This window comes from Eurytemora carolleeae, unplaced genomic scaffold, assembly GCF_000591075.1.
Source record: "Eurytemora carolleeae unplaced genomic scaffold, Eaff_2.0 scaffold784, whole genome shotgun sequence".
In the NCBI taxonomy this organism is placed as follows: Eukaryota; Metazoa; Arthropoda; class Copepoda; order Calanoida; family Temoridae; genus Eurytemora; species Eurytemora carolleeae.
In genome coordinates, this window is record NW_019396758.1 from 181,615 (window position 1) to 199,905 (window position 18,291).

The following is an 18,291-nucleotide window of genomic DNA, read 5'->3' on the forward strand; positions in this document are numbered from 1 at the left end:
GTTCAAGGTCCAGTGCTCCCCGCTCTCTTTATGGATCAAACGGTAGTAAAGCAAGATTGATAAATTGAGTTTTGGTGAATTGGTTAGGTCATTGTTTGGTATTGATTGATTAATGGATAGATTAAGTCATCGTTTGTTTTTAATTGATTATTTAGTTGATTTAACTATATTGATTTGTATTGAATTTTTTTGATTAAGTTTATTACATTGATTGTGTTGATTGATTATTTGATTGATTAAGACATTGATTGGTATTGATTGATTAGGTCAATGATTGGTATTGATTGATAAAGTCATTGATTCGTATTGATTGATTAAGTCAATGATTGGTATTGATTGATTATTTAAGTCAATGATTGGTATTGATTGATTAAATCAATGATTAGTATTGATTGATTAAGTCAATGATTGGTATTGATTGATTAAGTCAATGATTAGTGTTGATTGATTAAGTCAATGATTGGTATTGATTGGTATTGATAGATTATTTAAGTCAATAATTAGTATTGATTGATTAAGTCAATGATTTGATTTGATTAAGTCAATGATTGGTGACTGTTCTTTGGACGTATTCATTGATTGATAGTTTGGTTGATAGCTAATATCTATCCAAGTTTTAAATAATTTTATTAATTTATTGATAAACCACTTTATTAATTGCGTTCTTATGAGATCTATGGATTATTTGTTTGATAAAGTTGATTGATTGATTATCGAACTTAACTTTTTACTTCCTGTTCGCAAATCGAAATTTGCTTTTTTTCTAATGATAGTTCGGAACATTTTTTCTAGATAAAATTGTATGATAAAAGTTCCTATTTTTTTCAGCAACAGCTCCTATTGTTTGAGAGATAGTGTTATGGATGACATCTGTTTTTAATTGGTTTCAAACGAATGCATGTCTCAAAGAGCTTTTGACGTCAAAAAAGTTAAAATACATGCTAAGATAATTTGAATTTTTAATGATAAAAATGTGTTAAATAAAGATTATTATGATTTACTTCCTGTGTACAGGAAGCGGAAGTGAATACGGGACAGCGTCCAGCTCTTTGTATGGAGGAAGTATAAGGTTAGTTTTTTCACTGTTTCACTTCAACAAACCCTTTTTACTTTAAGTGTTGTTCTCATTAGCACATTTAATTATTAGTAAGACTATTATTTTTTTCTAGTTTCAATATTCTGAAGAGACTGTCCGGTTTTTTCTATATGAACATTGGCAGTTACCTACAGCCAATCTCTCGTATAAAAATACATAGCAAAAGCACACAAAATGTCGTTTGGCAATATATATTTAAAAAATTATATGCTTTATCATTGTCTGCACAAAAGAAAGCTGCTGAGATGTTCCCAGCTTCAAAGGGTTGAAAACGATTTTTGAAAATATATCCAAATATTTGAACATGTTGAGAATCCGACATTATAACAACATCTTGCCATGTATTCATTTATCTGGAAGTAACTGCATAACAACAATATCTTTTATATTGTTAATCAAAAAGGTTTCTAAGTTACTGTTGTGAATCGTGCATTGTTTTCTTTGCATGTTGGGTACCTTAGAATCACTCTTTCAGTCCCTTTAAGTGTTAACCTGGGCAACAATTTAGAAATTTTGTTGCAGGGACAGCAGCATGGCGTTGCCGAGGCATAAAAAGCTCTACGTTAAATCAAAGGTTAGTTAGTTCAGACAGTGCCAACAGGGGTGTTTATTTGATTGAAAATTATTCCCGTCCTACCCCCCATTTTGAAAATTATTTTTTCTTTCCAGGTATGTCTTTAGAGGTGTATTCTCTAAATTGGGGGTAGAAATTATTATTAGGGGGAAACATATTTTTATGGTAAAACGTATATAAAATGATAAAGATGTTCTAATTTCTCCCGCAAGATCATCAAACCACCTGAGTTAATTCTTAAAATTCAAAGTTTTTGCATTTTAGATAATTTTTCAAATCAATCCACTAGATCCTATCCACCTCTCCTTAGTTCTACTAGATCCTATCCACCTCTCCTTAGTTCTACTAGATCCTATCCACCTCTCCTTAGTTCTACTAGATCCTATTCACCTCTCCTTAGTTCTACTGGATCCTATACACTCTCCTTAGTTCTACTAGATCCTATTCACCCCTCCTTAGTTCTACTGGATCCTATCCACCTCTCCTTAGTTCTACTAGATCCTATCCACCTATCCTTAGTTCTACTAGATCCTATCCACCTCTCCTTAGTTCTACTGGATCCTATCCACCTCTCCTTAGTTCTACTAGATCCTATCCACCTATCATTAGTTCTACTAGATCCTATCCACCTCTCCTTAGTTCTACTAGATCCATAAAAATAAACAAAATATCTTCTCGTCACATTTCAAATTAGTTGCTAAGATTTTGAAAAATTGAAAAATTATCTAGAAAACACTTGAAATAATTATTCGTTATATTTGTCTTTAAAACATATTTAAAAATTACTAGCATTCCCTTTATTAAGGTTTCCGAGTGCCGAGTCAAGGCTCGAGGATACGATTAGTAGGGATTCTGGTAATTCCAGCGGAGGCACGCCGGAGGCTGGTCGGAGGGGAACTATTATCAGGTAGAAGGGATTCTGGAAACTGTATCGGAGGAAAAAAATTTAAAGGTCTGGGGCAAACGTGAGGCATGACGGAGAGGAACAATTATCAGGTAGGAGGGATTTTGAAATCTCAATCGGAGGCATAAAGTAGACAGGAAGGGGAATCACAAGAGGTAAGTCGAAGGGGATCCATTATTAGATAGGAGGGATTAAAGGAGCTTTATTATAAGCATACTGTAGGCAGGTAGGAGGTATTTAAGTAGCTCCGTTGGAGACACATATGAGGCAGGTCGGAGGGGATCCATTATCAGGGATTTAAAAACCTCTGTCGGAGGCTAATTTGAGACTGATGACACGCTCGAGGGGGAATTATAATTAATAAAGAATAAAAACTAGAATTTTATAATGCATAAATCACACCCTTAACTCTGTAATTGATGGTACAATATTTTTTGTTTCAGACATAACTCCTATCCTTCTCCCTTCATGAATTCTTCTGCAGTTCAAACCTTTACAGAAGATCATTGTGACAGGTTAAATACAGAATACATTCACTAAAGGTTTCAATTTGTATCCAGATTCAGATTGGCTTAGCAGGGATTTATAGATAACACGCCAAGGATGAAATAAAAATTGGACATGAAAATGCAAATTTTGACATGCTCTTAATACTTTTTACAGAACTTTTTTTTCCCAATTCAGCGAATAATGCCCCCCAATGAAGTAACAATGAATGCCATAAAAAAATCTTAAAATTACTCATTGAAACTAAATTTCAGTAACCAATAACCATCATTTTAAATCAAAATCAAAAATATCTACATAACAAGCTCTTCGCTCATATGTAAAATTTGTATTTATGTGCCAGCTATAACTGGCCAAACGAATGGACCAAATATGCTGATATTTTTTGAGTGGACTCTTGCTCATACAGGGGGTAACGAAGGCTTAAAAAAACTAAATTATTTAAAAAAAAATTTTTTATTCCACGGGCAACTCCGGGAACATCAGCTATTTAATTTATAAATTAAATTATGGATTAAAAATTTTATTATTGATTAAATAAGTATTTATTAAATGGTAAACTTACTATTCAACAATATGTTCTAAACCAATTTTATATTTTTTTATATGATTGATTTAATTGTCTGATTGATTGATTGATTGATTGATTTTATATGATTTTCTGCTGATCAATTAATTGATTAATCTAGTTTTAGGTTAATTTCTTACTTTCTGTTTTTTTGATTGATTGTCTGACGGATTTTCTGATTGATTGACGGATTTTACGATTGATTGACTGATTTTCTGATTGATGGACTGATTTTCTGATTGATTGACTGATTTTTTGGTTGCTAATTTTCTGATTGACTGATTTTCTAATTAATTGACGGATTTTACGATTGACTGACTGAATTTCTGATTGACTGACTAATTTTCTGATTCATTGACTGGTTTTCTGATTGATTGATTGATTGATTTATTGATGTTCAGAAAACCGTATGATACAGTATCTTTGACAACGGGTGGACCCAAGTACAATGATGATTCACTTTCTGTTCGAAGTTTAGATTCAAACTCTAAGGTTAGATTTAAAAATAAAGCCGACTTTGTCTCCAATAGAGACAGAATGTTTTTATTTAATTCGTCTTAACCTGAGGCCGAATTTAAAGAATTTGGGCCGCGGCTTAAATTTAAGTCGTGGCTTAGATATGGTTGGTTCCACTTAAAATTGTATTCAATGTTTCAAGATTTAAACTGGCGCTTAATTGAAACCGGTTTATAGCGGATTTAAGACGCGGCTCAAATTCATTAAATTCGGACACTGCTGTAACTTTTCATGTTGTATAAATGTACATTCAACTTTCAATGTATTTTTGCCCTCTCAAACGTATCGTCTTATATGTGGTTTTAAATCCACAGATGATTAATGATCGAAAATAATTATATTCTGAAAAAATATGTAAGTATCGTTTTAATAGTCTACTTGAATTTTTTTTTTGGGGGGGGGGCGTAGTTCTATTTTAGATCTACTGGTTTTTTAGAGTTGAATTGGTTTTAATTTTTAGTTATTATATTTTAGACTTGGTCTCCACTATCGGAGGAGATGCGGCCTCACCTCCTCCGACGGAACTGTGCATCCTCTGAGGCTAGATCTCTGGAACCAACTAAACCTGAACTTAACTCTACAGAATCAAATTATAAGATTGAGAAGGTAGCTAAACCATTCATGTAGAAATATTTATCTTTTAATTAATCTTAAAATATTTTTTAGTTCAACCCCAATCTTGAGCACTCTATTCCTTAAGATTGGATTGGTTGGACGTGTATTGAGAATTCTAATCTTTTCTTCCTTTAGATTTGATTGGTTGGACGTGTATTGAGAATTCTAATCTTTTCTTCCTTTAGATTGGATTGGTTGAACGTGTATTGAGAATTCTAATCTTTTCTTCCTTTAGATTGGATTGGTTGGACGTGTATTGAGAAGGATTCTAAAACTGTTCTTCCTTCTTCTTCTTCTATCTGTGATATTCTTCTCCTTTATCCTTATTCTGGAAATAGGGAAGAGAACATTTATAAGATATTAACTACTGCTCAAAAAAGATTTTTTTAAATTAAGCCTTTTTTCATGCCTTAACATGAATTATTGCCCCCCCCCTCTAAAAAATATGTCTTTAGAATAACTTCATTAGCTAGAATATAGAAAAGACATGAATTTTTAAAATTTCATTAGAATTAGAAAAAAAGACGTCCTATCTTGACTGAGCGCCAAGGTTAGGACAAGCGTGCAGCCCCATTGATATGTTTTTGTGTTTTAAAGATGCGTAATTTTCTCGATTGAACTTAACGCCTTCGCCGGGGAGGACTCAAAAGAAACTAAGGAGTTCATTTTTTTATGTTCTCTTTTTAGTTAAAAGTTACAAGTGTATGAGTCAAGGAAGGTAGGAATTTTTAGTTTTAGTTTAATTGCAGTTTTAGTTTTACAAGGACTGTGAGCGCAATTTTAAGTAACCCCATATATGATAATATGACAATGCCCTATTAACAACGCTTTGTCTGATCAAGTATTGTTTTAAATTTTAAATGCTAATTATTTTCAATTGTGGCGTCTCCACGAAAGTGGCTTTTTTTACTTAAGGAAAACAAATAGGAATTATCAGAATTAAAGACCTATAAAAACGACAATATCTTCCATATTTTTGGGCAGACTAAGGTTTTAGGGGCACGGTTGTGAATCGCGTATTTCCATCCTTGCATGGAAGTTAGCTTGAAATTACACATACAGTCCCTTTAGGATATCTTTAACCAAGCAATTTACCAGAACGCCATTATCTTTCTTAACATTAAAAGTGTACTGTAGTTTCTGGAGAAATAAATACAAAACGTGGCACTGAGTTTCTTTTCATTTCTCCTAGAATCTGCAGTACACATTAAATAAGCCAAAATATTGGATTGCCTGGTGTAACACAGTACCATAGGTTATAATCCTAATTTCAAAAGATCAGCCGTTTATAGAATCGTTCTCCCGATTCACAATGGCACTCTTTAAACCTAAATCTGAGAAAAATGAGAAAGATATTGTCGTTTTCCTTTTTTGGAAAAAATAATATTCTTCCAATTTTCTTCCTCTTTTTCTGCTGTCTAAATCCGCAAGTCATCTTTATAGAGAAACTTTATGAGAGCAGCAAATAAAAATAAACAATTTCCAGGTTTAATTGGTATCTTTGTGAATAGACAGGTCAGTCTATAAAATGAATAGACACTGAAAATTAGTTCTTTTATAGGCTTCTGATTGACACGGACGAACTATCGGTGAAACTAAAACAAAACCTGTTTGGTCAACACATTGCTCAGCAAGAAATCGTCTCTGCCATAGGTATGCAACGATCTAGCACTACAAACTTACCGAATCCTTGTCTCAAACTCTAATCTATCAGTAAATCCTGACTGTCCTAACAGCTAAATATCCACTGTCATTTAAACAGCACACCGTCCGTACTGAACAACGATTGATGTTGAACTAATTTATTGATAACAGGTAAAATAGATTGATCGGACAGGCCGGTCAGAGTACAAACTAAAACCATAGATTACTATAGATAAACAGAATATACAGCTGCTTCTAGGTTTGCTACAGGTAGGTCAACATTTTTCATGAAATTTTGTAACACTTTGATTTCGCGCTTAACATTGGCAAAATTGAAATTAATACCTTGAGGAAACTTCAATGTAAGGACACATCTAAAGCCAAGGTAATAAAGTAAGAAAAGTTAATTCCTGTTGCTTATTCTCTGCGTGCATATTGAAACCAGTTCTCTCTGGGCGGTCTTTGTTAACAAGAATAGATGCATCAGTGTTACTCTAGTATCCGAGGAGTATTAAAGCATTTGATTTTGATAATTTTGATAATTCACATAATAGTTTCCTATGACCAGAATATTTGATTGATTTTTTATGTGAAAATAGATCCCATGTCAGGCAGTGACATCTGTCTTGTGTTTACTTTACCGCCCAGAGACAGTTTACTGCAGTACGAAAAATGCGTGTCACCTCTGAAATAACTATCTTTACATTATAATTCTTTGTCTAGAGCTATCTTTATTGTATAAAAAGATTTGGAACCAAAATAATTTTATAAAAAAAGATTACATTAGAAACTAACTGATGAATATTTGATTTTGTTAGAATATGATGTTTTTGTTTTAGATAGTTTTATAAACGAGTCTAGTGATTCAGGGGGCAAACCACTTCTAGGAAAATAATAAAGACCATTAAAATATAGAAATTTAAGTTTTTAAAAACCATAATCTAAATATTTATTTAGAAATCTAAACCTTTTACAAGCTTAAAATTAAACAAAAGTTTTATGTTTTAATTTTATTGTAAAAAAGAATCAAAAATGTTTTTTTTTATGTTATTTTACAAACGATAAAAAAGGATATTAGAAATAATTCTCTTTAGAAAATGCTACTTAAACAGGGTATTGGGTCAAAGTTAAAGACTAAATTACTTAATTCTGTCTGCTTAAAAAAGTAAATGAGGTTACTTCCCTTTGTAGTTACATCCATTTTTTACTGTTATCCATTTCTTCACAATGTAGTTCATGAAAGCAATATTTTTAACATTGAGAGGGCCAGGGTGCAAAACCAGGTTATCCCCCCAGTGGGGTATCAGGAGGGGGGGTATTCTAGGTAATAATTCAGAAAGTTTTAAAATCTTGCATGAGAAACCTGAAGAAAATAGTTTTTAGCTGGGGGTCTTGTTCGATGATATTGGATAAGTCAATCTGCAAAACAATTCAGAGATGATTTTAAGAATGTACACGAGGTCTGGAAGTCTTTACCTACCAAAATTCCAGAAGAAATTCTGAGGCGAAGCATTTTTCGAATTGTCTTCTATTATAACCAATATTGAGTTTACACCATGAACGTCTTATTTAAGACAAATAAGGCTCCGCCGCCGGCTCTAAGTCGTCGCAAATCTGACGGAAAACTGGTGATTTCCGTGAAAACCATTATATTAAGTATTTTATACTTGCGACGCCCCCAAACCTTTGATTTCTGGTCATTCGAATTGTTAAATTAAAATTAAAAAGTTAATATGTTGAAAAATGGTCATAAGAAATAGTAAGGTTATAATGCAAGGAAAGTTGATTGCAGTGCGTATACTCCGCGTACATATTGAAACCAGTTCTCTCTGGGCGGAATTTGTAAACAAGAATAGATGCATCAGTGTTTGATTAGTGTCCGTGGAGGATTAAAGCATTTAATTTTGATAATTCACAATCACATAATAGTTTCCTATGACCAGACTATTTCAATGATTTTTTGTGAAAAGTGGATCCCATGACAGGCTGTGACATCTGTCTTGTGTTTACATTTCCCCCAGAGACAGTACGCTGCAGTACAAAAGATGCGTACACCTCTGAAATAACTTTCCTTGCATTATAACCTTGAAAAATAGAATCTATTTATACGTTTAGATTATCCTAAATCCGTTTTTTTACCTCTCCTGTGTACTGTATAACCTTATGACCTTTTGCCAAGTTTAGGATCCATACATGGATAAATATATGAACAGAAAAAGTAAATATAAATTGAAATCATTATAAATCAATGCAAGCTACAATTGAAACAATCTTAGTAAATGAAAAGAATTAAGAAACAATAAAATGGTCCATATCATGAAACGAAAAGCATATGCATTAATTTAAACGGAAGATTGTGACTAAATTAACCCCTCTAGTTGACTTAATGGGGAAAAGAATTAACGTACCCAACACTTTTTTGCAGACATGATTTCGTATTCTTGATACGTGTCTTTATGTGTGTTAGTGCTGATCCTAACAGGATGGTTGGGAAGCGGGAAAACATTCACTACTAGTCTTATATCTAGTGTCTTCCCTGTTCCCGGGAACATTCATTCAATCATAGGTAAATATGTTCCTTGTTTCTATGAGCGATTTGGCATGTTCTATTTATAACTGTACCCAATTGTTTTAACAATTATCCCCCCCCCCTTTTCCTATCTAAATTTGTTCGATTGCGATTGCAATTAGTCAGGAGAAGAAAGAGAAAAAATTAACTGATGACATCCTCCTTTTTGCACAGAAATAGGCTTAAATGGTATGATTGCAAATCGGAAATGCCATACCGAAAATGGAGGGGGTCATGGTCAATCACTTACATAGTCCCTTTAAAGTCCAGGTTTAGAGATGTGTCTTCGTCTGTATCACGTGACAATGATACTGCACTGCCATTGGTGGAAGTTCTGGTCACGTGATGCAGACTTTTTAATTATATTATCAATTATATCTATTTAAAATGAATAATTATTAAATTCAAATAATAAAAGGGGAACACCTAAGTTATTCAGGCTCCTCTGTGTTATTATTGTATTCAGAAAATGATCTGTTAAAAACTTAGATTCATATACCAAATCTCACATATAAAGGTTTTGGTATAACTTTGACCAGTTTTATATCAATTTCTCGAGACATGAACATCAGATAATTATTATTAGTATTATTATTAAACTAATCTTCTGTGGATAGTCTGGTTCCCTAGGAAGTCACACCCATCAGTACTCCCTCTAGCGGTACTTGTACAACCACGCCTGGGGTCGTGTCTGTTTAAAAACTGCTTAGGGCATGATCTATTATTGAACCCTGGATGTAAGCGCACCGGCGCGGGTGTTGGGATTTTGGGAAACTGAATAAGCCGACTCCCCAGGTTGACTCTTTTAAGTCTTGATCAACTCCTAAAGTGCCTAGGTTTCAGCCTATACCCCCATTAATTTTTCCTTTACAGTCTCTCTAAAATTTCATATTTTAGGAACTTATCTCTCCTCTTCTAGTTTAACTGATCTACATAAAATTATCTCAAGATCTTGCGGTTACAATCTTCTCATACTAGGTAACAAATATACGGATAGCTAATTTCGGAAATTAATTGGACATGAAAAGGCAAGTTTTTTCATAATTTTTACGCAAAAATTTCCCTATTTTCCCTTAAAAATCACTTGGCCTTCCGGCGAAATTTCTTAATTTGTACAATGTACATGCTAATTATAGACTAATGAAGCATTAATTTTAATTTATAAAGACGTCATGATATCTATCATATGATAACCTTATTCATTATATTTTTTTTGTAACAGTAGCACATCTACACGCTGAAATCAGCGACAGTTTTGAAATTCAGATCAAACAATATATTTGTGTAGATAGCATTTGCAGCATTGTGAAATTTACGTCACTTACCCGTATATCTTCCGACCAGCATTTGTTTTCATAAGATTTTTTAATAATACAGAGCGTCCCATATCATATTAGATTATATCCAAGTTTTAATGCCAAAATACGCACATAATACTCAAAAAACCTAGTATTTTCTGCAAAAAAACTGTACAAGATTTGTAAAGACGACTTTTATCGTAGAATTTAAAAAAAAAGTTCATGTTTTGCATGGTCCGAAAAATGCTAAAAATGAAAAAGTAAACATTGTCGCTCTAATACATTTGAGGACCAAGACATTTTCTTCCTGAAAATATATTATTTTTATTTCTTATATATGACTTCTCATGAGTGCACCGACGTTGAACATCTCATGGTATTAAATGCGGTTTTTCGCAATTTACTATTTATAAATTTATTTAGGTATATAATAGCTGACGATAATCTACTCGAAAAAACTTTTGGAACACCAAGAAAAAATCATTGCTCAAATAAAATCTCACATTTTGGTGTGCGATTCAGTAAAAGAATATGCTATAATCCAAAAAAGGGTTAATTTGTTATAAAATCAATTAAAATTTATATTTTAAAAATGTTTAATTTTAAATAAGACCAGTTGTGCCTGACTGACGCGGCCTAAAAGAAAAAAAAAACTATTCTCAGATTTATGATAATTGCCTTTACAAATTAAGACATTTTGCCGGAAGGCCAACGGGTGAGGGTCGGACGACATAGGAGTAAGTGCATGCCGCAAACACGTTTTGTGAAGTCATCTGCGGGTCGGATGGCAAACGGGTGCGGGTTGCCTTCCTCCCCTCGTGGTGAAGAGGTAGGACTGCGTAAACTGGAAATAACGTTATAATGTTGTTAGATGATGTGGATAGTGGTGAAGAGGTAGGACTGCATAAACTGGAAATAGCTTTATAATTTTGTTAGATGATGTGGATAGTGGTGAAGAGGTAGGACTGCGTAAACTGGAAATATGTAATTTTGTTAGATGATGTGGATAGTGGAGAAGTGTTGACACAAATAAAAGAACAACAGGGATATTCGGTAACTTTATTGAATAATTGCATGAAATGAGAAATAAAAGCAAAGTTTAAAAATATTGGCCCTTAATTGGGAGTATCTAAACGGTTGAAAATGAAATAACATTGATTAATAGTGTTGAAAGGAATGGAACAGTTGGAGCTTCATGATGGTCAGCTCACAGGTGTCAGCATCTTGNTTAGATGATGTGGATAGTGGTGAAGAGGTAGGACTGCGTAAACTGGATATAACTTGATAATGTTGTTAGATGATGTGGATAGTGGTGAAGAGGTACGACTGCGTAAACTAGAAATAACTTGATAATGTTGTTAGATGATGTGGATAGTGGCGAAGAGGTAGGACTGCGTAAACTGGAAACTCTTCTAGTCTCGCTAGCGTCAGAGGTGGAAGCTCAGAACAATGGAACTCTGGTTTTATTAACAACCAACATAGGAGGGCATTCTATCAATAGGTATTCAAGTACTAATATTCATTAGCTTGGGAACCCGGCGTCATAGTTAGTCCCGCCGTTTACCCGCGCTTAGTCGGACATTACGATTTTAACTATTTTTCTCTTTATAAGTTGATCTACTTAACTTAGAATCTTAAAACCAAACTAAGAACATTGAATTTCACAATCAAAATTTGAGGCAAATCGGTGAGGGAGTTCCTGAGTTATGATCGGACAAACAAACAGCTAATAAGAGATTACAACTTTATATAGAGATTTTTCATTTCTTTTACGGGATTAATTAAAGACGGTCAGAGCTAAAAAATTGGATATTTAAATTTTGTTTTTAATCCACCAATGAAAACGGAAAAATTTACGAATCTTAAATTGGTTCTGTCAATTTTATGAATGTAATTTTTGTTGGTCAACTAAAGAATTAAAAGGGGAATGTCCACATTTCCATACAAAGGGTGGGGGGGGGGCTCCTGACTTCGTTTTTAGAGATTTCTCTCTGATTTTTTGCATGCAGGCCTGAATTGTGATCTAGTTTTTGAATCAAAAACCAAAGTGGGGAAAAAATAATTTTCCCCCTCATTTTTCCCGCATTTTTGGGGCATTTTTTCAAAAACTTTGTGATAGGTCCATGTGAGGTGTCTAAAGTCATTAATATTGGGTCGGGAAACTCAATTCTGGATTCTATAATCCATTTCCCCCTCTCCTTATACCATTCCCCCCCCTTTCCCGCATTTTCCCCCTCCAAAAGGCCAAAGAAGCCTTCCGACTTTATTACTAGAGATTTCTCTCTGATTTTTTGCATGCAGACCTGAATTGGGATCTAGTTTTTGAATCAAAAACCAAAGAGGGGAAAAAATAATTTTCCCCCTCATTTTTCCCGCATTTTCCGGTCATTTTTTTCAAAACTTTGCGTTAGGACCATGTGGGGTGTCTAAAGTCATCAACATTGGGTCGGGAAACTCAATTCTGGACTGTATAATCCATTTCCCCCTCTCCTTATACCATTTCCCCCCCTTTCCCGCATTTTCCCCCTCCAAAAGGCCAAAGAAGCCTTCCGACTTTATTACTAGAGATTTCTCTCTGATTTTTTGCATGCAGGCCTGAATTGTGATCTAGTTTTTGAATCAAAAACCAAAGTGGGGAAAAAATAATTTTCCCCCTCATTTTTCCCGCATTTTCCGGTCATTTTTTTCAAAACTTTGTGATAGGTCCATGTGAGGTGTCTAAAGTCATTAATATTGGGTCGGGAAACTCAATTCTGGACTGTATAATCCATTTCCCCCTCTCCTTATACCATTCCCCCCCCCTTTCCCGCATTTTCCCCCTCCAAAAGGCCAAAGAAGCCTTCCGACTTTATTCTTGTAAAAGAATAATTAGTGAGCTAAGTAAGCCCTTTGTATGGAAATGTGGACATTCCCCTTTAAAGTTTATAGTCTCTGGTACACGTGAGCGTAAATGCAAAAGTTTAAGTAAAATGTTTCGTAAACTTTATTTTTTCTGAAATACGTTGAAGAAAGCAGTTTTTACAATATAATTTGCAACTGCTGTATCTTCATTATTGCACTTTTTTAAAGTATAGTATACAGTGGTGGGCGATTATATCAATACAATGAAAATTTAAGTTTTGATGGTTAACTAGCCAAGTTCTAATTACAAGTTTACAAGTAATTAAAGAGAAACTTTTTTAATTGGTAGCTTCTCATGGTTCCCATGTTTGTGTGTATCCATGCTGTTTAAAAGCTTGATATAAATCAGATTGAAATCGAAAGTCGTCTTCATTATATTGATAAAATCACCTAACACCGTTTGATGGTTTTTTAAAAATATTCAGAAATTTTCTTTATTTTAGAGTTTGCATATTAAGGATTAAGGAGTCAATATTTTTTGAAGCTGCTCTTTTCCGAAGTTTGTCTATTTTGGAGTTTGTCTATTTTGGAGTATGTTTATTTTGGAGTATGTCTATTTTGGAGTATGTCTATTTTGGAGTTTGTCTATTTTGAAGTATGTATATTTTGGAGTATGTCTATTTTGGAGTATGTCTATTTTGGAGTTTGTCTATTTTGACCCACCCTTTGTATGGAAATGTGGACATTCCCCTTTAATACAATCGTAAAATAAAGTTTAAAAATTGTTATTTTTAATTGGTACCTCCCACATTCTCTGAAATATCTAAACAATCTCTTAAATTACACATTTTTTATTGAAGATACATGTTAGAGAAGGTTAAAGAAGGATTTAGTAGCCTGGATACAGTTGAAGGGGATTCAATCAGGGATTTTACCTTTCACTCTTTAGAAAATATTTTATCAATTTAGCAAAAAGGAAAACTAGATTTCATAACAAACCATCTGGAGCTCAAACGTACTTTAAACGTAAACCCTCTATTGATAGAGTGACATGTCCGATGAACAATGGTACCTCTTGTCTGAGAAAGTGTAAATTAGACATCCATGTTTTTGTTTTATGAAAACTGATAATTTTTATTTACTGTTTCTGTACGAAAGTTACTTACGCATTTATTGCGTAAGAATCAATGGAGAAATTATCAGAACTTAACACCTTTTAATTGGACATGCCCCACTATAAATAGAGAGTCACTTGAAATTACGCATACAGTCCCTTTAATTTATAAATTAAATTGAAATCCTATTTAATAAAAAAGACGAGATTATTGATAAAAACGAGAACGTAAGTCAGAGCAAAACTTAATTATTAAAATTTTGAAAATTTTTTATAAGAGGCGCCTTCATAAACAAATTTAAATTTTGTTTATCATTTTTAATTGTTTTCAAAGCAAAGCTAAAATTTAGAAAACATTTACAAGAAGACAAAGTTTCTCTTCCTCTTCAAGCCTTTTTGTCAGGTTCGTTCACAAATGTATTTTTTAAATTAAAATATTCATTTAAAAAGAGAAATTGATCCACCCTTCACTTTCTCTTTTTTCGTTCATAACCATATTTTTTATAATTAATTTAAAACTAAATAATTAATTTCCATATTTATTAATTAACTAAATAATTAATTTACATATTTATTAATTAACTTATTTATAAATTAACTAAATGATTCATTTTCCCCAAAATTTTTACTTAGTGAGGTCTGGGCATTGGGTATGGGCAATGACAGAGTTATATATATTCAAAAAGAAAATATATTTTATTCCAAATCTGAGTAGTCTATTTTAATGCTCGTAAAAATGAAGAAAATCAGTAAATACGTGTTTTTAGTTTGCCATACCTTGAATTTTGATCTTATTTGTCTTTAGTATTATTTTGTGTTAAGAAAATACTATTTAGAATACAATATTCCTGTACATGTTATTCCCTTCCTTCCTCTAACCAGAGATCAAGTGAGATCATGCATTCACGCTGAATTAAGGTACATATATTCATTTCTCTCTAAAGATCATGTATTCACGCCAAACTCGGGTACATATACATTCATCCGACTAGAGATCATGAGATCATGCATTCACGCTGAATTAAGGTACATATATTCATTTATCTCTAAAGATCATGGAAGATCATGTATTCACGCCGAACTCAGGTACATATATATTCATTCATCCAACTAGAGATCATGTGAGAGCATAAGAGCATGTATTCACGCTGAATTCCTCTAGCTAGAGATTATGTTAGATCATGTATTCATGCTAAACTAAGGCACATCTATTCATTCCTCTATCTAGAGATCATGTGAGTACATGTATTCACGCTGAACTAAGGTACATATATTTTTACCTCTAACCAGAATTCATTTTAGATAATGTATTCATGCTGAACTAAGGTATATATATTCTTTCCTCTTTCTATAGATGATGTGTTCACGCTGAACTAAGGTATATATATTCATTCCTCTTTCTATAGATCAGTATTCATGCTGAACTCAGGTACATATACTCATTTCTCTAACTGTAGATCATGTAAGATCATGTATTTACGCTAAGCTATAAAGTTTCAGCCCATTCGGTCCAGCCGTTTGGCCGGCTAAAGCAACATATCTTTATAAACGAATGTCTTGTTTTATTATATAGATAATGTATTTTGTACAGAGTACAATACACTTAACCCCATTCTTGCTGGGATACTTGACCCCCCCCCCCTCCCTACCCCCAACAGGAAAAGGGTTAAGATAATAAAGTGTTAAAATTACGGTTGTAATCTTAAGTGACCCCGCATTTATAATAGGGCATGTAGTATTCCCAACGGTACTCTTGAAAACCTTTTCTGATCAAGAATGAGTAAGATATCTATGATTTATCTTTAAAAATTGACTATTTTCAGTTGTGCTTGCGGATTTCTTGCTACAGAAACAATAGCATAAATTAGATACTTTTCAAGTTAGAAAAAACGAAGATATTTTCACGTGATCAGAAAAAGGTGTGGATAAGGTCACGTGGATTTAACGGTTCTGCCAATATTCCAGAAAGCTGTGACTTTCGATCACAATTTGACCCGTTAAACATAATTTTTAAGCCTTTTTCTAGAATACTTTTTTGTCGGCATATGCATTTTGAATGAAAAAGTATAGAATAAACAAATCCGTAAGTTAAAAGATTGTTGAATTATAAATCAAAACACGTTTGATATCAAATTCAAGAAGCCGAATGCTTCTCACTCTGGTTAGTTCGGGGTGAGGTATCCCCCTCTTTAAATGGAAACTCGTATGAAATTACGACATTCCCGTAAATCTATTTTTTGTTCCCGTTTCTTTAACATTGACATTTTTCAGAAGAAACCATATGACTATGAGCAAAGACGATATTAACAAAGTATTGGACCAGGTTCAATTCTTCAACAAGGAATTACCAATCTTTGCCAAGACAGGTATCTAGCTGGCCTTTATTAATGGGATTGTTTGCCTCTTTGGTTTAGGTTTATTTAAATTTTTATCTAATATTATGTGGACTAATTTGTCCCTTCAGGATTTAATGAATAACTCATTTATGTTTAAAAACTGCAAAAAGTTTGTTTAGAGAAGATTTGAGATTTTAAAACTAAGAACATTTTGCTTAATTTTAAGTTACTTTTCATTGACCGAGTGGCATATCCGAATCACTTTGGTACAAACCATTGTCTGATTAAGGACGAATTAGTCATCTTTGTTTTTCTTTGTGAAAATATGTTATTTTCCATTGTGGCCTATTGTAAATGACTTGGATGTATACTCAGCAGAGAAAAAGAAGGAAAATGTTAGAATGTATCACTTTTCAAGATAGGTAAACAACGATTACTTCCTCTATACTGTCCAAATAAAGGTTTTAAATAAAGGTACTGTTGCCAATCGAGCATATCTTTTTTTCAATAGAGGGTTACTTACGACGTCATTTCCTTTAAGGTTGTAAGAAGATAATGAGTAAAGTCAACATTGCTCTGAACGGACATTTGGATCTTTAACAGCTGTGAACACAAGATTCAGGATACATGATGCAGGATTCTGGTGTCTGGATTCTGGATTCAGGATTCAGGATGCAGGATTCAGGATTCAGGATTCAAGATTCTGGTTTCTGGATTCTGGATTCAGGATGCAGGATGCAGGATTCTGGATTCAGGATTCAGGTCCAGGATTCAGGATTCAGGATTCTGGATGCAGGATGCAAACATTGGGCGCAGCCCTTGGCCAATACCAGGACTTTCCACTTTTTTTGCTCGGAGATCTCAAAATTTTAATCGAAACTTGTATTTTACGATAAAGCTCCTAGTTCATGAAGAGTGGACATGTTAAATTTGAGACCCTTTTCATCTGAGAAATTAAAATCTAGATCTTCGACGACTTTACGTATTTGTATCCTCAAGTAGAATTTTTAGTAAAATCTCCACGTTCATATTTTTTTCTTGATCTTTGCGGTTGTTTAATGTGTTCTATACTTTGCAAGGTTGGTTATTAAGGTTGGATAATGGAAGCGCTCCAATGTACGCAAAATATCCTCTTCATCCTCTTATGACGTAACTTATTATTGGAGGATTTGAGGAGAGGGAGATCTCTCTACAATTCAGCTTTTAATAGCGGAGAAAATCTTTCCCCTCACAAATTCCGCCAATAAGCAAATTACCTTTTGAGTTGCCACTGCCATGAAGACGACATTTTCCGTACATTAGAGGGCATCCCGAGTATCTAACCTCAATATACAACCTTGGTATTTTCACAAAGGCATTTTTCATATCAAAAACTTTCCCAAACTTAGGGGGAACAATTATGTAACGCTGCGGGTATGATATTTGGAATTGTGTCACTTGTGAAGTTTTTTGGTAAAAATGTACCATTGTACTATCTGTCGGATCATATGAGACTTCCAGTGCAAAATTGTTACATGTGAGCACCCTCTTAACTTCCTCAATACATTAAATGTGATAACCTTTATTGTAACCATATCAGATCACGTTTCAAAGCGTTTAAAAATCTCAAATCAAATTACGTTCAGTAAAAATGATTTTATGTTTACAAAGTTGACTTAAAAGCTATGTTTGTTTATTTCTTTAGCAAGTTCCCATCACTAATTATCCCT

At 33.4% G+C, this 18,291-nt stretch overlaps 1 protein-coding gene across 1 annotated transcript; it reads left to right on the plus strand.

Moving 5' to 3' along the window:
- Positions 1-1,832: 1,832 nt before the first annotated feature.
- LOC111708284 (torsin-2A) lies at positions 1,833-18,185 on the plus strand. Its single transcript, XM_023481605.1, has 18 exons — positions 1,833-1,842; positions 2,460-2,577; positions 3,018-3,089; positions 4,051-4,141; positions 4,640-4,771; positions 5,016-5,118; positions 5,468-5,498; positions 6,342-6,433; positions 7,264-7,311; positions 8,892-8,990; positions 9,891-9,971; positions 11,654-11,792; positions 13,993-14,058; positions 14,597-14,649; positions 15,083-15,164; positions 16,518-16,612; positions 17,124-17,674; positions 17,887-18,185. Exons 1-17 carry the CDS (start codon positions 1,833-1,835, stop codon positions 17,180-17,182), a joined length of 1,371 nt encoding a protein of 456 aa, XP_023337373.1. The 3' UTR covers positions 17,183-17,674; positions 17,887-18,185.
- The last annotated feature ends 106 nt before the right edge of the window (positions 18,186-18,291 follow it).

What these genes read in the sequence shown, in the direction of transcription:
- LOC111708284 (XM_023481605.1), top strand. An exon ending in GTTTAGATTCAAACTCTAAG is followed by an intron (nt 4,142 to 4,639) that starts GTTAGATTTAAA and finishes ATTATATTTTAG; the next exon opens with ACTTGGTCTCCACTATCGGA. An exon ending in TATCCTTATTCTGGAAATAG is followed by an intron (nt 5,119 to 5,467) that starts GGAAGAGAACAT and finishes TTCTCTTTTTAG; the next exon opens with TTAAAAGTTACAAGTGTATG.